This window comes from Leucopleurus acutus, assembly GCF_964270905.1.
Source record: "Leucopleurus acutus genome assembly, chromosome: 5".
Lineage (NCBI taxonomy): Eukaryota > Metazoa > Chordata > Mammalia > Artiodactyla > Delphinidae > Leucopleurus > Leucopleurus acutus.
The window spans coordinates 82,272,174-82,285,655 of record NC_139147.1 but is presented as its reverse complement, the minus strand read 5'-3'; the positions used below and the strand labels follow the sequence as shown (position 1 = coordinate 82,285,655).

The following is a 13,482-nucleotide window of genomic DNA, read 5'->3' as shown; positions in this document are numbered from 1 at the left end:
AAATTAAACAGCTGCTGCATGAGTGAATAAAAATTAATTTGTACAAGGCATATTGTTTATATGTGGTACAGCTGGGATTCAAGCTCAGGTCTTTGATTCTAAAGATTGTGCTCTTTTTATTGCCCATTCTTTGGGATATAGTCTATTACCAAGATCCTCATCTTATTTTTTACTCAATCCTCCTCTTTCACTAAAGTCAGATATGGGAATAATAACATATAGCTAACACTTCTTACCATGTCTAGGACTGTTCTAAGCACATTGTATGCATTAAGGTGTCTAATCTTCACCACACCACCATATGGTAGGTGCTATTGTCATAAACATTTATGAGGAAACTAAGGCACAAAGAGGTAAAGTGTCTGGCCCAAGGCCTCATTAGTTCCACCTGTTTGGAGTAAATAGTTATGTATGTTCTTTCATCCAACCTCACTTCGACTGGCAATATCTTTCTATGTCTTATCATATTTGGTAAATTCAGGGTCTCTAGATGATTTCTAGTGTTGCATTGTTCACATTCCCTATTGAAAGAGAAAACTTTTAAATGCAGTCATTTCCAAACTAAAATTTGAAATCTTTCCTTGGAAATTCTGGTTTTAATTCTTGTTTATATTATAATTTCTAAATTAGATCTGAATATAATGCACCCTATGTGAAACCAGTGTCTATGAGCAGACACTTAAATGTGATTAGGGCTCTGTATATACTTTCATTTAGAAAGCACTCACATTTGCTCTTCATGGTAACTTTTGAGAAGCTCTCAGAAAAGGCATTCTTTACATTTAAAGATGAGAAAATTGACATCAAAGAAGTTAAAGTATCCTCTTAAAATTACATGGGTAGGGAATGGTCAAGCCAGAATGTTTCTAAATCCTAGTCCAGTTCCTCACATTGAACTAGACAGACAATGGCAGGGTTAGTACTGACCTGAGGTAATTAAGTCAAGTGCAGCAGGAACTCCAATAAGTCTGGGGAGAAGCTGGGTTCCTCTTGCACCAGGAAGGACTCCTAGTGTGACCTCTGGGAAGCCAACTTGAGCCTATCAAAGATTGAAGGCATAAAGGTCATTAGAATGAGATGATATATTCAGAGTCAAGGCAAGCATTCCCCTGGGTTTCTCACATCCTCAAAAACATTGCTGCATAGAATTCAGTGAGAGTTTCTACAGAGAAAATTAGTGCACACCCTCTCCTTTAATTAATAGCATAAATAGAGCTGTGCCATCCCTAAGTCTTCATGTTGAAACACATCCCCAGCTTCTTACACAATTCTTCTCTGACTCTATTATTCACAGAATGGGAAAAAATAGTTGCTAATAACATATGTGGAATATATAAAGAACTTTTATAACTCAATAATAAAAAGACAAATGATCCAATTCAAATGGGCAAAGCATCTGAATAGACATTACTCCAAAAAGATACAAATGGCCAATAAGCACATGAAAAGATGCTCAATATCATTAGCCATCAGGGAAATGCAAATCAAAACTACAAGATACCACTTCATACCCACTATGATGGCTATAATAAAAAAGACATACAATAACAAGTTTTAGAGAGTATGTGGAGCATACAAAACCCTCATACATTGCTGGTGGGACCGTAAAATGATGCAGTCACTTTGGAAAACAATTTGCCAGTTTCTCAAAGGTTAACCATAGAGTTACCATACGACCCAGCAATTCCACTCCTCTATATATACTCAAAAGAAATGAAAACATGCCCACAAAAAACACCTGTGCAAAAATTTTCATAGCATCATTGTTCATAAATCCAAGAAAGAAGAAACAATCCAAATGTCCATCAAGTAATGAATGAATAAAGAAAATGTGGTATATCCATAAAAAGAAATATTCAGCCATGGAAAGGAATAAAATACTAATGACATGTTACAACACAGGTGAACCTTGAAAACAATGCTAAGTGGAAAAAACCAGACACAAAAGACAACATATTGTATGTTTTCATTTACATGAAGTGTCTAGAATAGGCAAATCCATACAGACAGAAAGTAGATTAGTAATTGCTAGGACTGGGGGAGAGGGAAATGATGGTTTACTCCTAAAAGGTGTGAAATTTCTTTTGAGGGTGATGAAATATCCTAAAATCAACTGTGGTAATGATTGCATAACTCTGTGAATATACTAATATACCGCTGGACTGTACACTTTAAATGAGTGAATTATATGGTATATGAATTATATCTCAATGAAGCTATTATAAAAAGAGAGAGAAAGAAAGAAAGAAAGAAAGAAAGAAAAGGAGGAAGAAAGGGAGGAAGAAAGGAAGCGAGGAAGAAAGGAAGGGAGGAAGAAAGTCAGGCAGCAACCTCAGTCCAGATGAGAGGGTGAGATTGAGACCTTAATCACATGTCTCTCTTGGCCTTAAAAGTGGCCAAAGTTCTGTTAGTCATTTTCCAGGTATAAGGATGGGAGGAGGAGGGTACTTAAATACAGACTGCCATTTGCCCAAATTTTGATGCCAACAGCTCCAAAATACCTGGAATGTTTGAGCCTCTCTCACATGAGGCTTTCCTAGCAGTTGATCACCATTTTTCCCACCAGTGGTCATCCCTATCCCCTGACTTACTATTGCTTATAACTTAGATCTGCACTCAGTGTGCAGAAGGTCATGGTATTAGGAACACAGAAAAAGGAACACTTAGGATATGTGTCTTTATTTATAAGTTTTATAAAAAATTAAAACAACATAGGGAAATGGTTAAATAAATTATGATAAATCTATAAGATGAAAAATTATGCAACCATTTAAAATGATATTTTTAAGGAATATTTCCAATAAGATTGACAGCAAATTTCTCATCAGAAACCATGGAGAGGGCTTCCCTTGTGGCACAGTGGTTAAGAATCCACCTGTCAATGCAGGGGACTTGGGTTCGAGCCCTGGTCTGGGAAGATGCCACATGCCACGGAGCAACAAAGCCCATGTGCCATAACTACTGAGTCTGCACTCTAGAGCCCGAGAGCCACAACTACTGAGCCCACATGCCACAGCTACTGAACCCCATGCACCTAGAGCCCGTGCTCTGCAACAAGAGAAGCCACAACAATAAGAAGCCTGCGCACCGCAAGGAAGAGTAGACCCCACCCACCGCAACTAGATGAAGCCCACACGCAGCAACAAAGACCCAACACAGCCAAAAATAAATTAATTAAAAAAAAAAAAGATACCAGGGAGACCAGTGCCAGTGGGATGACACGTTCAAAGTACTGAAAGAAAAGTACTGTCAACCAAGAATTCTACATCCAGCAAAACTAGTCTTTAAAAATGAAGGCAAATTGGGACTTCCCTGGTGGTGCAGTTGTTAAGAATCTGCCTGCCAATGCAGGGGACACAGGTTCGAGCCCTGGTCCAGGAAGATTCCCACATGCCATGGAGCAATTAAGCCTGTGCACCACAACTACTGAGCCTACACTCTAGAGCCCGTGAGCCACAACTACTGACAACCGCGAGCCTAGAGTCCATGCTCCACAACAAGAGAAGCCACCACAATGAGAAGCCTGTGCACCACAGTGAAGAGTAGCCCCCACTCACTGCAACTAGAGAAAGCCCACATGCAGCAATGAAGACCCAAGACAGCCCAATTTAAAAATAAATAAAATTTAAAATAAATAAAATAAATAAAAATTTATTTTAAAAAATGAAGGCAAATTAAGACATCTTCAGATAAATAAAAATTGAATTTGTTGCTAGCAGATCTGCCCTACAAGAAATCCTTCAGGATGAAATGAAAAGACACTAGACAGTAACTCAAATCCACATGAAGGAAAAAAGAACACTGTTAAAGGGTAACTACACAGGTAAATATAAAAGACAGTATTAATGTAATTTTTTGTTTACAATTCCTCTTTTTCCTTACCTGATTTAAAAGACCACTACATTAAGCAATAATTATATATTTATGTTGATGGGCATGAAATGTATAATGATATAATTTGTGACAATAACAGCATAAAGGTGGTGTGTAACAGAACTATACGGGAGCAAATCTTTTACATACTATTGAAATTAAGTTGGTATTAATCTGAACTAGCTTATCAGAAATTAAGATGTTAATCCCCAGGGCAACCACCACTAAGAAAATAACTCAAAAATATGCAGTGAAAGAAACAATAAGAGAATTAAAAGTGTACTAGAACTTATCCATTTAATACAAACAAAAGCATTAATGGAGGAACTGAGGAATGAAAAAATATAAGACGTAGAAAACAAATAGCAAAATGGCAAAAGTCCTTCCTTATCAGTAATTATGTTAAATGTAAATGGTAGAGATTGGTAGAATGGATAAAGAATATTTAATAATAATTTAGATACAGTATTAGTATAAAAATAGAGTACAAGTGAAATACAATAAAATTCCAAATGTATTTTTTTTTTAAAAAAAAGATTGCGAAGAAAAAACAATTACACAGGAAAAAGACAAGGAAGAAAAAAATAAAATGTCAATAGTGGTTATTTCTGAACTGTGAGTTTATGGTGACTTCAGTTTTACATCTTTGTACTTTCCTGTATTTTATAGTCTATTACAATGATGAATATTATCTTTATTATTAGAAAAATGTATTACTTATAAAAATATTACTATTATAAGACTGGTATCACAAACCTCAATCTACATGTCTAATAACCCAAATTAAATCTATTTCCAGAAATACATGGATTTCCTAGTTGTGCACAGTTTCCAATAGGAACTTGTCTTCTTAGGTACTAAAAATTATGAGACCACAAAACTGAAATGTTTGAGATAGGAAACAAAAATTTAAATAAGTATGTACACTCAGGGGTGATAGTCAAAATATTAATACCTCATACTGCATGAGCATGGCTCAGTGAAATCTGATGTGGGCCATAGTACTGGAGCAAGGTCCTGGGTGTCCTGTACAGGAGTTCCCCTTTAACTAGTGGGTCATGGGAAGGTCCAAAGGCTAGGGTTAGGGGAAGTGATGGCACAGTCACAGGCTCAGGGTAGTAACTCTTTATCAACTAGAATGGACATATTTCAACATTTCAACAAAGAGTAACACTGTACTTGTATGTAACAGCTGAACACCAGTGCTAGAAAAACCTAAGAGTTGTGAACCAGTAAGCTAACCATTCAAAATGATCACCTCTGATGCTTATGACTACATTTAGAGCTTGCTCTAAAGAAAAGCTCCCTACATCAAATCCCATATGGATCCCCTCTGTTACCTCTGCATGGGCAATCCTATAGTGACAGCCCAGGGCCAGCTCCAGTCCCCCTCCTAAAGCCACCCTTTGGATAGCTGCCACCACAGGCTTCTTGTTTCTCTGTACTTCATCTACTACACTTCCCAATGTCAAGTCAAAGGTCTTATCAGCACTGAAGCCACGGATATCAGCACCTAAGAACACAAAGACAAGGAAAAAAGAGAGTTGAAGAAGACTTGGGCTTTGCTATAGAACAATAAGTTACCAGATTACACTTAAGGAATCTCAGACCTCTTTGGACCCATGAAACTCTTTATCCTTTGGTTGCAGACACAGTAAAGGAACAAGTAGCCTGGAAAATGTAGAAAGATATGAGAGAAAATCCTCAAATCTTTATCAGAAGTCCTGTAATCTAAAATCTGTCTTTCCATATGATAGAAAAATTTGTAAGCTCAGAAAAGGGAAGCAAAGATTCTATTTAGAAAAATTTGTAAGCTTTTAGAAAAATTTGTAAGCTCAGAAAAGGGAAGCAAAGATTCTAAGATTGAGTCAGCCATTCCCATTTTTTGCATGATACTGTTCACCAACTCTATTCACAGCAATTTAGACCCATATCTTTGTTAAGGGCATCAGTCATTACAATATAAAACCTCTGGGTAAAATGAAGACATATTTGTGAGTTATATGTTAATCAATCAGCTTAGAATTACATTTCTGTGATAGACTTTTTTGTGATCAATAAAAGTAACAACATTTACTGCTTTTCCTAATTATAAAAATAATATGCATTACAGAAATTTTGAAAAATACACAAAATTATAAAGGACAAAAATATTACTCCAAATATCACCACACAGAGATAACAATGTAATATTTTGGTGAATTTTTAGTTTTTTCCCAATGCGTGTATGTAAATTGCTTTGCGACCTTGAGTAAGTTGTTTAACCATTTTGTTTCAATACCTATCTTAAATAACTGATGTGACAATTAAATGAATGTTTATTATAATATATATTTTTAACAATATTGAGAACACTCTGTAAAGTCATTTTTTATATTTTCCTCTTTTCACATAACATTATACATAGTAGTGAGCTTTTCCCCGATAGCATTATATGTTCTTTGAAAATATTAAGCCTGGTACAAGTTAAAAAGTTAAATTAATTATTCCATGTTCAGCCTTTCTTTTTTTTTTTTTTTTTTTTTGCTACCTGCTCCTCATCTAGCATCCATCCAGGGATTATGCTTTTTTTCTCACCAATCCATCATATTTCACACTCTACTGTTATTATTTATTTTTATTTTTTTAGATTCCTTTTGGTTCTAGAGAAACAAGGTGAACTTCAGTCCGAATGTCATGTCTATTATTCCTGTAACTTTAGGTTAAACTAATTTTTCAAGTAACAGAAGCAATTAACATTTGTTGGATAAATACTATACATAAGGCACTGGGCTAAGTAGTTTCATATATTGTCTCATTTAATTTTCTTAACACCTAAGTTAAATAGTCTATTAACATTTTACAGGTTTAAGTTTAAGGCTTTGAGATGTTAAGTGACTAGTTCAGACATATGATTCTGTAACTGGTTGAATAAGGATTTGAGCTCAGGCAGTTTGACTATACAGTTCACATTCTTAAATGTTATACTACATTCTTCTACTTGCAGCAAAAGGTTAGTATGATCATCCCAATTTTATAGAAACCAAGGCACAGACAAGAGTATAGTGATTTCACTTTTTAACTGTTTATCTCTGGCACGTAGAAATGCAATTAATTTTGGGATCCTGATTTTACATCCAGCAAAATTCCTAAATTCTATTATTAATTCTAATAATTTTCTGATAGATTTATTTTTTACAAACACTGATTTCTTCTGAATAATGATGGTTCTGTTTCTTCCTTCCCAATCCTTATACCTTTTATTTCTTTTTCTAGGCTGGCCAGGGCCTAGAATATAATGTCAAATACAAATGGTGATAGCAGCCAGCCTTGTCTTATTTCTTTCTGAAAAGGAAAGCATTCAATTTACCATTTTGTTTGATGTTTGCTGTAGGTTTTTAAAAATAGATACATTTTGCCTGATGAAGACATTTTCCTTCTATATTTAGTTTACTAAGAATTTTAATCTTTAATGCATGCTAAACGTTACCAAGTGTTTTTTTCTGAATCTCTTGAAATAATCACATGATTTTCCTCCTTTAATCTTTTAATAGGATGAATTACATTGATTTCTCATGTTTAATGAAACTGGTATTTCTGGGATGAAAGTGATATATCATGCTTTTTATATATCGTTAGATTCAGTTTTATTATATACTGTTTCAGAGTTTTATATCTAGGTTTACAAATAAAATTGGCCTTTAATTTTGCTTTTTCATACTGTCTTGACATGTTTTGTTATCAAGGTTATGCTAGCCTCACAAAATGAGTTGGGAAGTGTACTGGATAGAACGGTGTCCACCCAGAACCTGTGAATGTCATCTTATTTGGAAATAGGGTCTTTGCAGATATAATCAGGTAAAGAAGAGGTCATACTGGATCAGTGTGGGTCTATATAAGATCAGGGAAATTTGGACACAGAGGATAAAGCCACAGGAAGACGGAGGCAGAGAGAGGGATAATGCAGCAACAAGCCAAGGAATGCCAAAGATTGCCAGCAACCACAGAAGCTAGAAGAGGCAAGGAAGGCTTCTTCCCTAGAGGCTTTGGAGAAAGAATGGCCTTGCAGATACCTTGATTTTGAACTTTTAGCCTCTGGAACTCTGAGAGAATAACCTTCTATTGTTTTAAGCCACCCAGTTTGTGCTCACTTGTTACGGCAGCCCCAGGAAACTAATATAGAAAGTGTTCCCTCTTATTTTTATTCTCTGAAATGTTTGTGTAGAATTAGAATGGTATTTTCCTTGACTCTTCAGTTAGAGGTTACCAACGAAGTCATCTGGGACTTGAATTTACTTTGTGAGATTTTTGATTACTGACTCAATTTCTTTAATGGTTTTCTGTTTCTTCTTGAATCAATTTTGTAAGCTCTGTTTTTCTACTTGTTCATATTATCATTTTTAATGGCTAGAGCATCTTCAGTGATATCCCTTTTGTCATTCTTTATATGTATTGTTTGTATTGTCTCTTTTTTTTCTTGATGAGCCTCTCTGAAGCTTTATCAATTTTATTAGTATTTTCAAAGAACTTTTGATATTATTGTTCTCTTGATTCACATTTGTATTCTATTTTAGTAATTTCCCCTCTATCATTTCCTTCTTTCTACTTCATTTGGATCTATTTTACTGTTTGTTTTGTCAGTTCCTTAATATAAATACCACAATATGTTTCAGTGTTTTTTCTTTTCTGATATATACCTTTAAGGCCATACATTTCCTGCTAAGCTTTGCTTTAACTGTATCCCTCAAGTTTTATATATTGTTTTTATTATCATTCAGTTAAAAATATTTTCTAAATTACATTATGATTTCTGCTTTGACTCAAAGGTTATTAAAAACTGAATTTATTTTCCAAACACATGAGAATCTCTAGTTATATTTTTGTTATTGATTTCTAGCTTGATTGCACTGTTGTCAGAGATATTCTAAATGAAATTTATTGAGATAAGCTTTCACAGTCCAGTAGCTGATCAACTTTTGTAAATGTTGCAGATTGGAGAATACATATTTTCTGATTGCTGGGCACATTGTTCTATCTAAGTCCATTAAGTCAAGTCTGACAATCCCTAATGCTTTTCCAGAACAATTATTTTTGCTGCCTCTGAACTCTAACTACGTTCTCTCCTACCTCCTTTTTTACAAAGAAATATCAGTTCTGATTTTTCATAATTCTGATCCCTCACTCCATGCCTCAAAGTCACCATCTTGGGCTCCCAACCTTAAGTTTTCAAACAGTTGAGTAAGCTATTTAATAGCTGGTTAATGTTTGGCCCATCATTTAACTTCTCTTAGGCTTAGCCTTCTCATCTGTAAATGGAAACTGTAGGATTTACTGAGGATTAAAATATAAAGTATGTAAAAATATTACTATTTTCATTGTTAATAAGTAAATAAGCTACACGGTACTGGCACATAGCAGGTAAGCTAAACGGTAATTATTATAATGATTAATGTGTTTATATTTATTCATTGTTATGATTTCAACATCTATTTCTTCTCAGGTTACCACGACATACATTAAATTCCTCTGACCAAAAAAAAAAAAAAGAAGAAGAAGAAGAAGAAAAATGAAAAAAATTCCTCTGGCTACAGTAAAAATACATGGGCCTTCATATCCATGGGACTTTTGTCAAAGGGTATAATTTGGGAAAAGAAGAAAAGGTGCCACAAATACCAGTGAATAAATCACCATTTCAGATGCTTTTGCCGTATTTTGTCACTATTTTGCATCTTCGCAGGATAACCCAATAAAGAGTGCATGGTCACTGAGATGGGTGACTATCAGAAGAAAAATGAAGTCCATTGCAGGACTCTGTGTAAAATAAAAAATAACATTTATCGAACATGTTCTGCATGCAAGCACTGCTCTAGGGCTTTCAGATGTGTTATCTCATTTACTCTCACAAAAACCTGCTAAGATATAAATATTATGGTATCTATTTTATAAATAGAGAAATTGAGGTTCAGGAGATTTAAGGGACTTGCCCAAGCTCACATAGGATGGTGACACATGCAGAGCAGATATGTACCAGCAGATGTATACTAGCAGCTATAATAGCCATCAAGCCTGGAACTAAATGTCCTCCAAAGGCCCAATCCAATATAAAAGAGAGTAAGGTCAGCATCTTCTCTGGGTTCTCTCCTATGACTCTTGTCTCTTTCTCCACAATGTTTCTCATTCCCATTCAACTCCCATATTCATTACCCACACTATAGTATTACCCACAGGGACAGATAATGCAGCATTGATCTCAGTCTGTGGCAGGATATCAGAGAGAGTGGGAGAGGGTTAGACACTGGTTACCTGCAGAGAAGATGCCATCTGCTCCACAAATCACAATGGCTTTTACTGTATGGTCTGTTAGAGCTTTCTGCAGACCCTCTTTTATTCCACGGAGAACAGTCTCACTAAAAGGGAAAAAAATTACATGAAGCATGAGTCAGAATCAAATTTCTATCATCTCAGAGTTTTTTTCCTTTCTTAACAATGAAAAATTAAACATATACACGATGTATAAAAATCCTAGATACTTATCATTAAACTTTCACTAATTTAACAAATAATATATGTATCTACTGTAAATTAAGCACTGGGTTGATTAAACACATAAACTTTAGAAAAAAAAGTGTTTTCCTACATTTTGCTGTAACTTTGACCACTTAGAATCAGCACTATCAATTTAAAAATATTATATACATATCCTATGTACAGTGAGGGTTTACAACATCCTAGGGAGAACAAAATGTACACAACACAATATCTCACTAAGATAAGTGCTGTAATAAAGGTACAAAGAAAGTGACGTGGCACTCCTGAGAGGAAAGAAAGTCTTGTTTTTAAAAATAAATTTATTATTTATTTATTTATTTATTTATTTTTGGCTGTGTTGGATCTTTGTTGCTGAGCATGGGCTTTCTCTAGTTGTGGTGAGTGGGGGTTACTCTTCGTTGTGGTGCACGGTGTTCTCATTGCAGTGGCTTCTCTTGCTGTGGAGCACAGGCTCTAGGCACTTGGGCTCCAGTAGTTGTGGCACATGGGCTCAGTGGTTGTGGCTCACAGGCTCTAGAGAGCAGGCTCAGTAGTTGTGGCGCACAGGCTTAATTGCTCCGCAGCATGTGGGATCTTCCCAGACCAGGGATTGAACCTGTGTCCCCTGCATTGGCAGGCGGATTCTTAACCACTGCGTCACCAGGGAAGTCCCAAGAAAATTTTTTCAATTTGTCATATTGGCATAATATAAGAAACTGAAATTGTCTAAAAATAACAGTCTAAGTAATGTGGCAGGGGCTGCAAGTTACCCCCAAATGTCCATCCCGACATTCTTCGAAGTATTAAACATCTGGTTTTTAGCTGGATATATGGCTGCCCAAAATAAAGACTACATTTCCCACCAGTAAGGTCAGCCCGAGGCATTAATTTCTGGCCAATGGGATGGAAACGGATTTGGTACATGCAACTTTTGGGAATAGTCCTCAAAGGATTGGGTACGCTTTTTGCTTTTTCTTTCCTCCCTACTTCTGGCAGGAATGCAGATATGATGGCTAGATTTGGAGCAGCCATTATGGATCAAGAGGTGGAAGCTGTTTATTGAGGATGGCGGAGCAAAAGATAGACAGAATTGGGATCACTGATGATTGTGGAGCCGCCATACCAGTCATTCCAGGACGCTGCTGTGAGAGACACCAACTTTTTCTTATGTAATCCATCATGATTTTGAGTTTTCTGTCACTAGCAGCCAAGCCTAATCCTAACTAATTTAGGCGGTAAAGGCAAGGTCTGGGAGAGAAAGGGCATGTAGTAGACTTTGCCAAATTTCAGTAGATGAGGGAGTCATCCACAGAGGAGATAGTTAAAGCCAAGATTGAATGAGTCTGCCAAAGAAAAAGAAGAGAGAGCTGAGGGTAGATCTAGATGATCTAAGAGGTGGGAGAGGCTCAGCAGAGTGATTCAGTACCAAGGGAGCCCAAAGTCACAGAGACCAAGAGAGGAGAATTTGCCATGAAGCAGAGGATCAACAAGTGCCAAGAGATGATAAAGGAGGAGAACTGGGAAGAGTGGTGAGGAATTGCTTAAAGGAAAAACGATAGAACCAGAGTCCAATCAGTTTTGCCTTAGAGTTCTAAGTATTGGGGGAACATTTTATACAGAGTGAAAAAAAAATCTTAAAACAAACAACAACAAATGTCCATAAAGCCAGATTGTTCAGACCAGCAACTGAGTTAAAACCTCAGGGAATAAAGGAGATACTTGCCCTTGTTTATGTCAATTCCCTTTTACCTTTTTTCCACCATTTAACCCAGCTGAAATCAAACAAAACCTCTTGCCTTCAACTAGTTAATTAGAAACCAAATCTGCTAATGGAAAACTGATTCTGAACCATCCATACTACTGAGAAGTCCAAAAGGCACATATTTCCTTCTGGGTAAATGATGGCTGGAAAATGAGCCCAATCTGCACCACTGAGGAGACAAGGCTGGCTTTTCCCATTTCAACCAACCCCTACTCTTTTATTTCTTATGTTCTTGCTAATTTTGCAAATATAAAACACAGGAAAAAAAGAAAAATGAAAATGGCTGTAGTAGATATAGCTTTACTAGATTCTAGTTGAGTGAAAAGGACAACAACTTCGTAGCAATGTCAAGGTCACAGGGGTTAAGAAATTATTTTCTCCCCTTAATATTGTCAGGCATGGAGAAATGGAGTCTAAAGGTAACATTTCATGAGTGATGACCAAAGATCTTTAGCTTCCGTCACTATAGGAAGCCTTTCTTGTGACAATTTTTTAAAGCCAGGGGGTCAGCGAATCAAGCCGTGGCTTGTGACCAGCATTCTTCAAACAAAGAAATAGAAAAGAAAATATAATATATCAAACAAAACAAATAAGTTTCACGAAACTTTGTTTTCAGTTATGTATTTGTATATGTGTGTGTCTTAGGTTGCTATGTAAAACATGGATTCCTGTGTGGATTATAATTTTAAAAAGTGTGAAAGCCATTGTTCTGGGAGATGGGCCTAGTAATCAGACATGTCCTACACTTGTAAAGAGGGTTGGCATTCACCTGAATAGAAGGAAACCTGGTTGGCTAAAGGAAGCAAGGAAAGATTTGAACTATTTGTTTGGGCCCAAAAATATTCAAATAAGAATCTCTCACTTAGCTAGGAAGAAATAATTTCCCACATAAAATTAGAAATAGGAAGGGAGAAAGGAAGGAAGGGAAGAAGAAAAGTGTAAAGCAAAAAAAAAAAATTGGGAACCTGTTAAACTTGATGAATGTGCTGGGACACACACCTCTACCTAAATATAAGTTCAGAAGAAGGTAGATGGGAAAGGGCAAGAAAGCATTTATTCCCAAGTGGAGAAAATCTTGATGCAGCTGCAATGAATCCTGAGCAGCGGGGCCTGCTGGTAGGGGCTTGTAACAGGCCTTCTGACTACTAGTAATAATGATAGCTAACATCTGCTAAGTGCCAGTTTATAATCTCTAACACATTTAAACCTCACAACAACTTAATGAGGTAGATACTAACATTTCTCCTGCAAGGGGGGCTAGGGGGCAGGTTAAATAACAGAAACGTTTTAAGTAGTTATGGTAAAATATTCCTAGTTATAGGTAGTAGACTGTAGAACCT

At 36.1% G+C, this 13,482-nt stretch overlaps 1 protein-coding gene across 1 annotated transcript in view; it reads right to left on the bottom strand.

Annotated features, from left to right (window-relative positions):
* The window catches only part of EHHADH (enoyl-CoA hydratase and 3-hydroxyacyl CoA dehydrogenase), a 51,773-nt gene that overhangs the window by 36,909 nt on the left and 1,382 nt on the right, over nucleotides 1-13,482 (bottom strand). The window contains exons 2-4 of the mRNA XM_082840540.1: nucleotides 10,156-10,259; nucleotides 5,214-5,386; nucleotides 928-1,039 (exon numbers count right to left, since the gene is read on the bottom strand). Of these exons, the coding sequence (XP_082696666.1) occupies nucleotides 928-1,039; nucleotides 5,214-5,386; nucleotides 10,156-10,259 (389 nt within the window). The remainder of the gene's footprint in view (nucleotides 1-927; nucleotides 1,040-5,213; nucleotides 5,387-10,155; nucleotides 10,260-13,482) is intronic.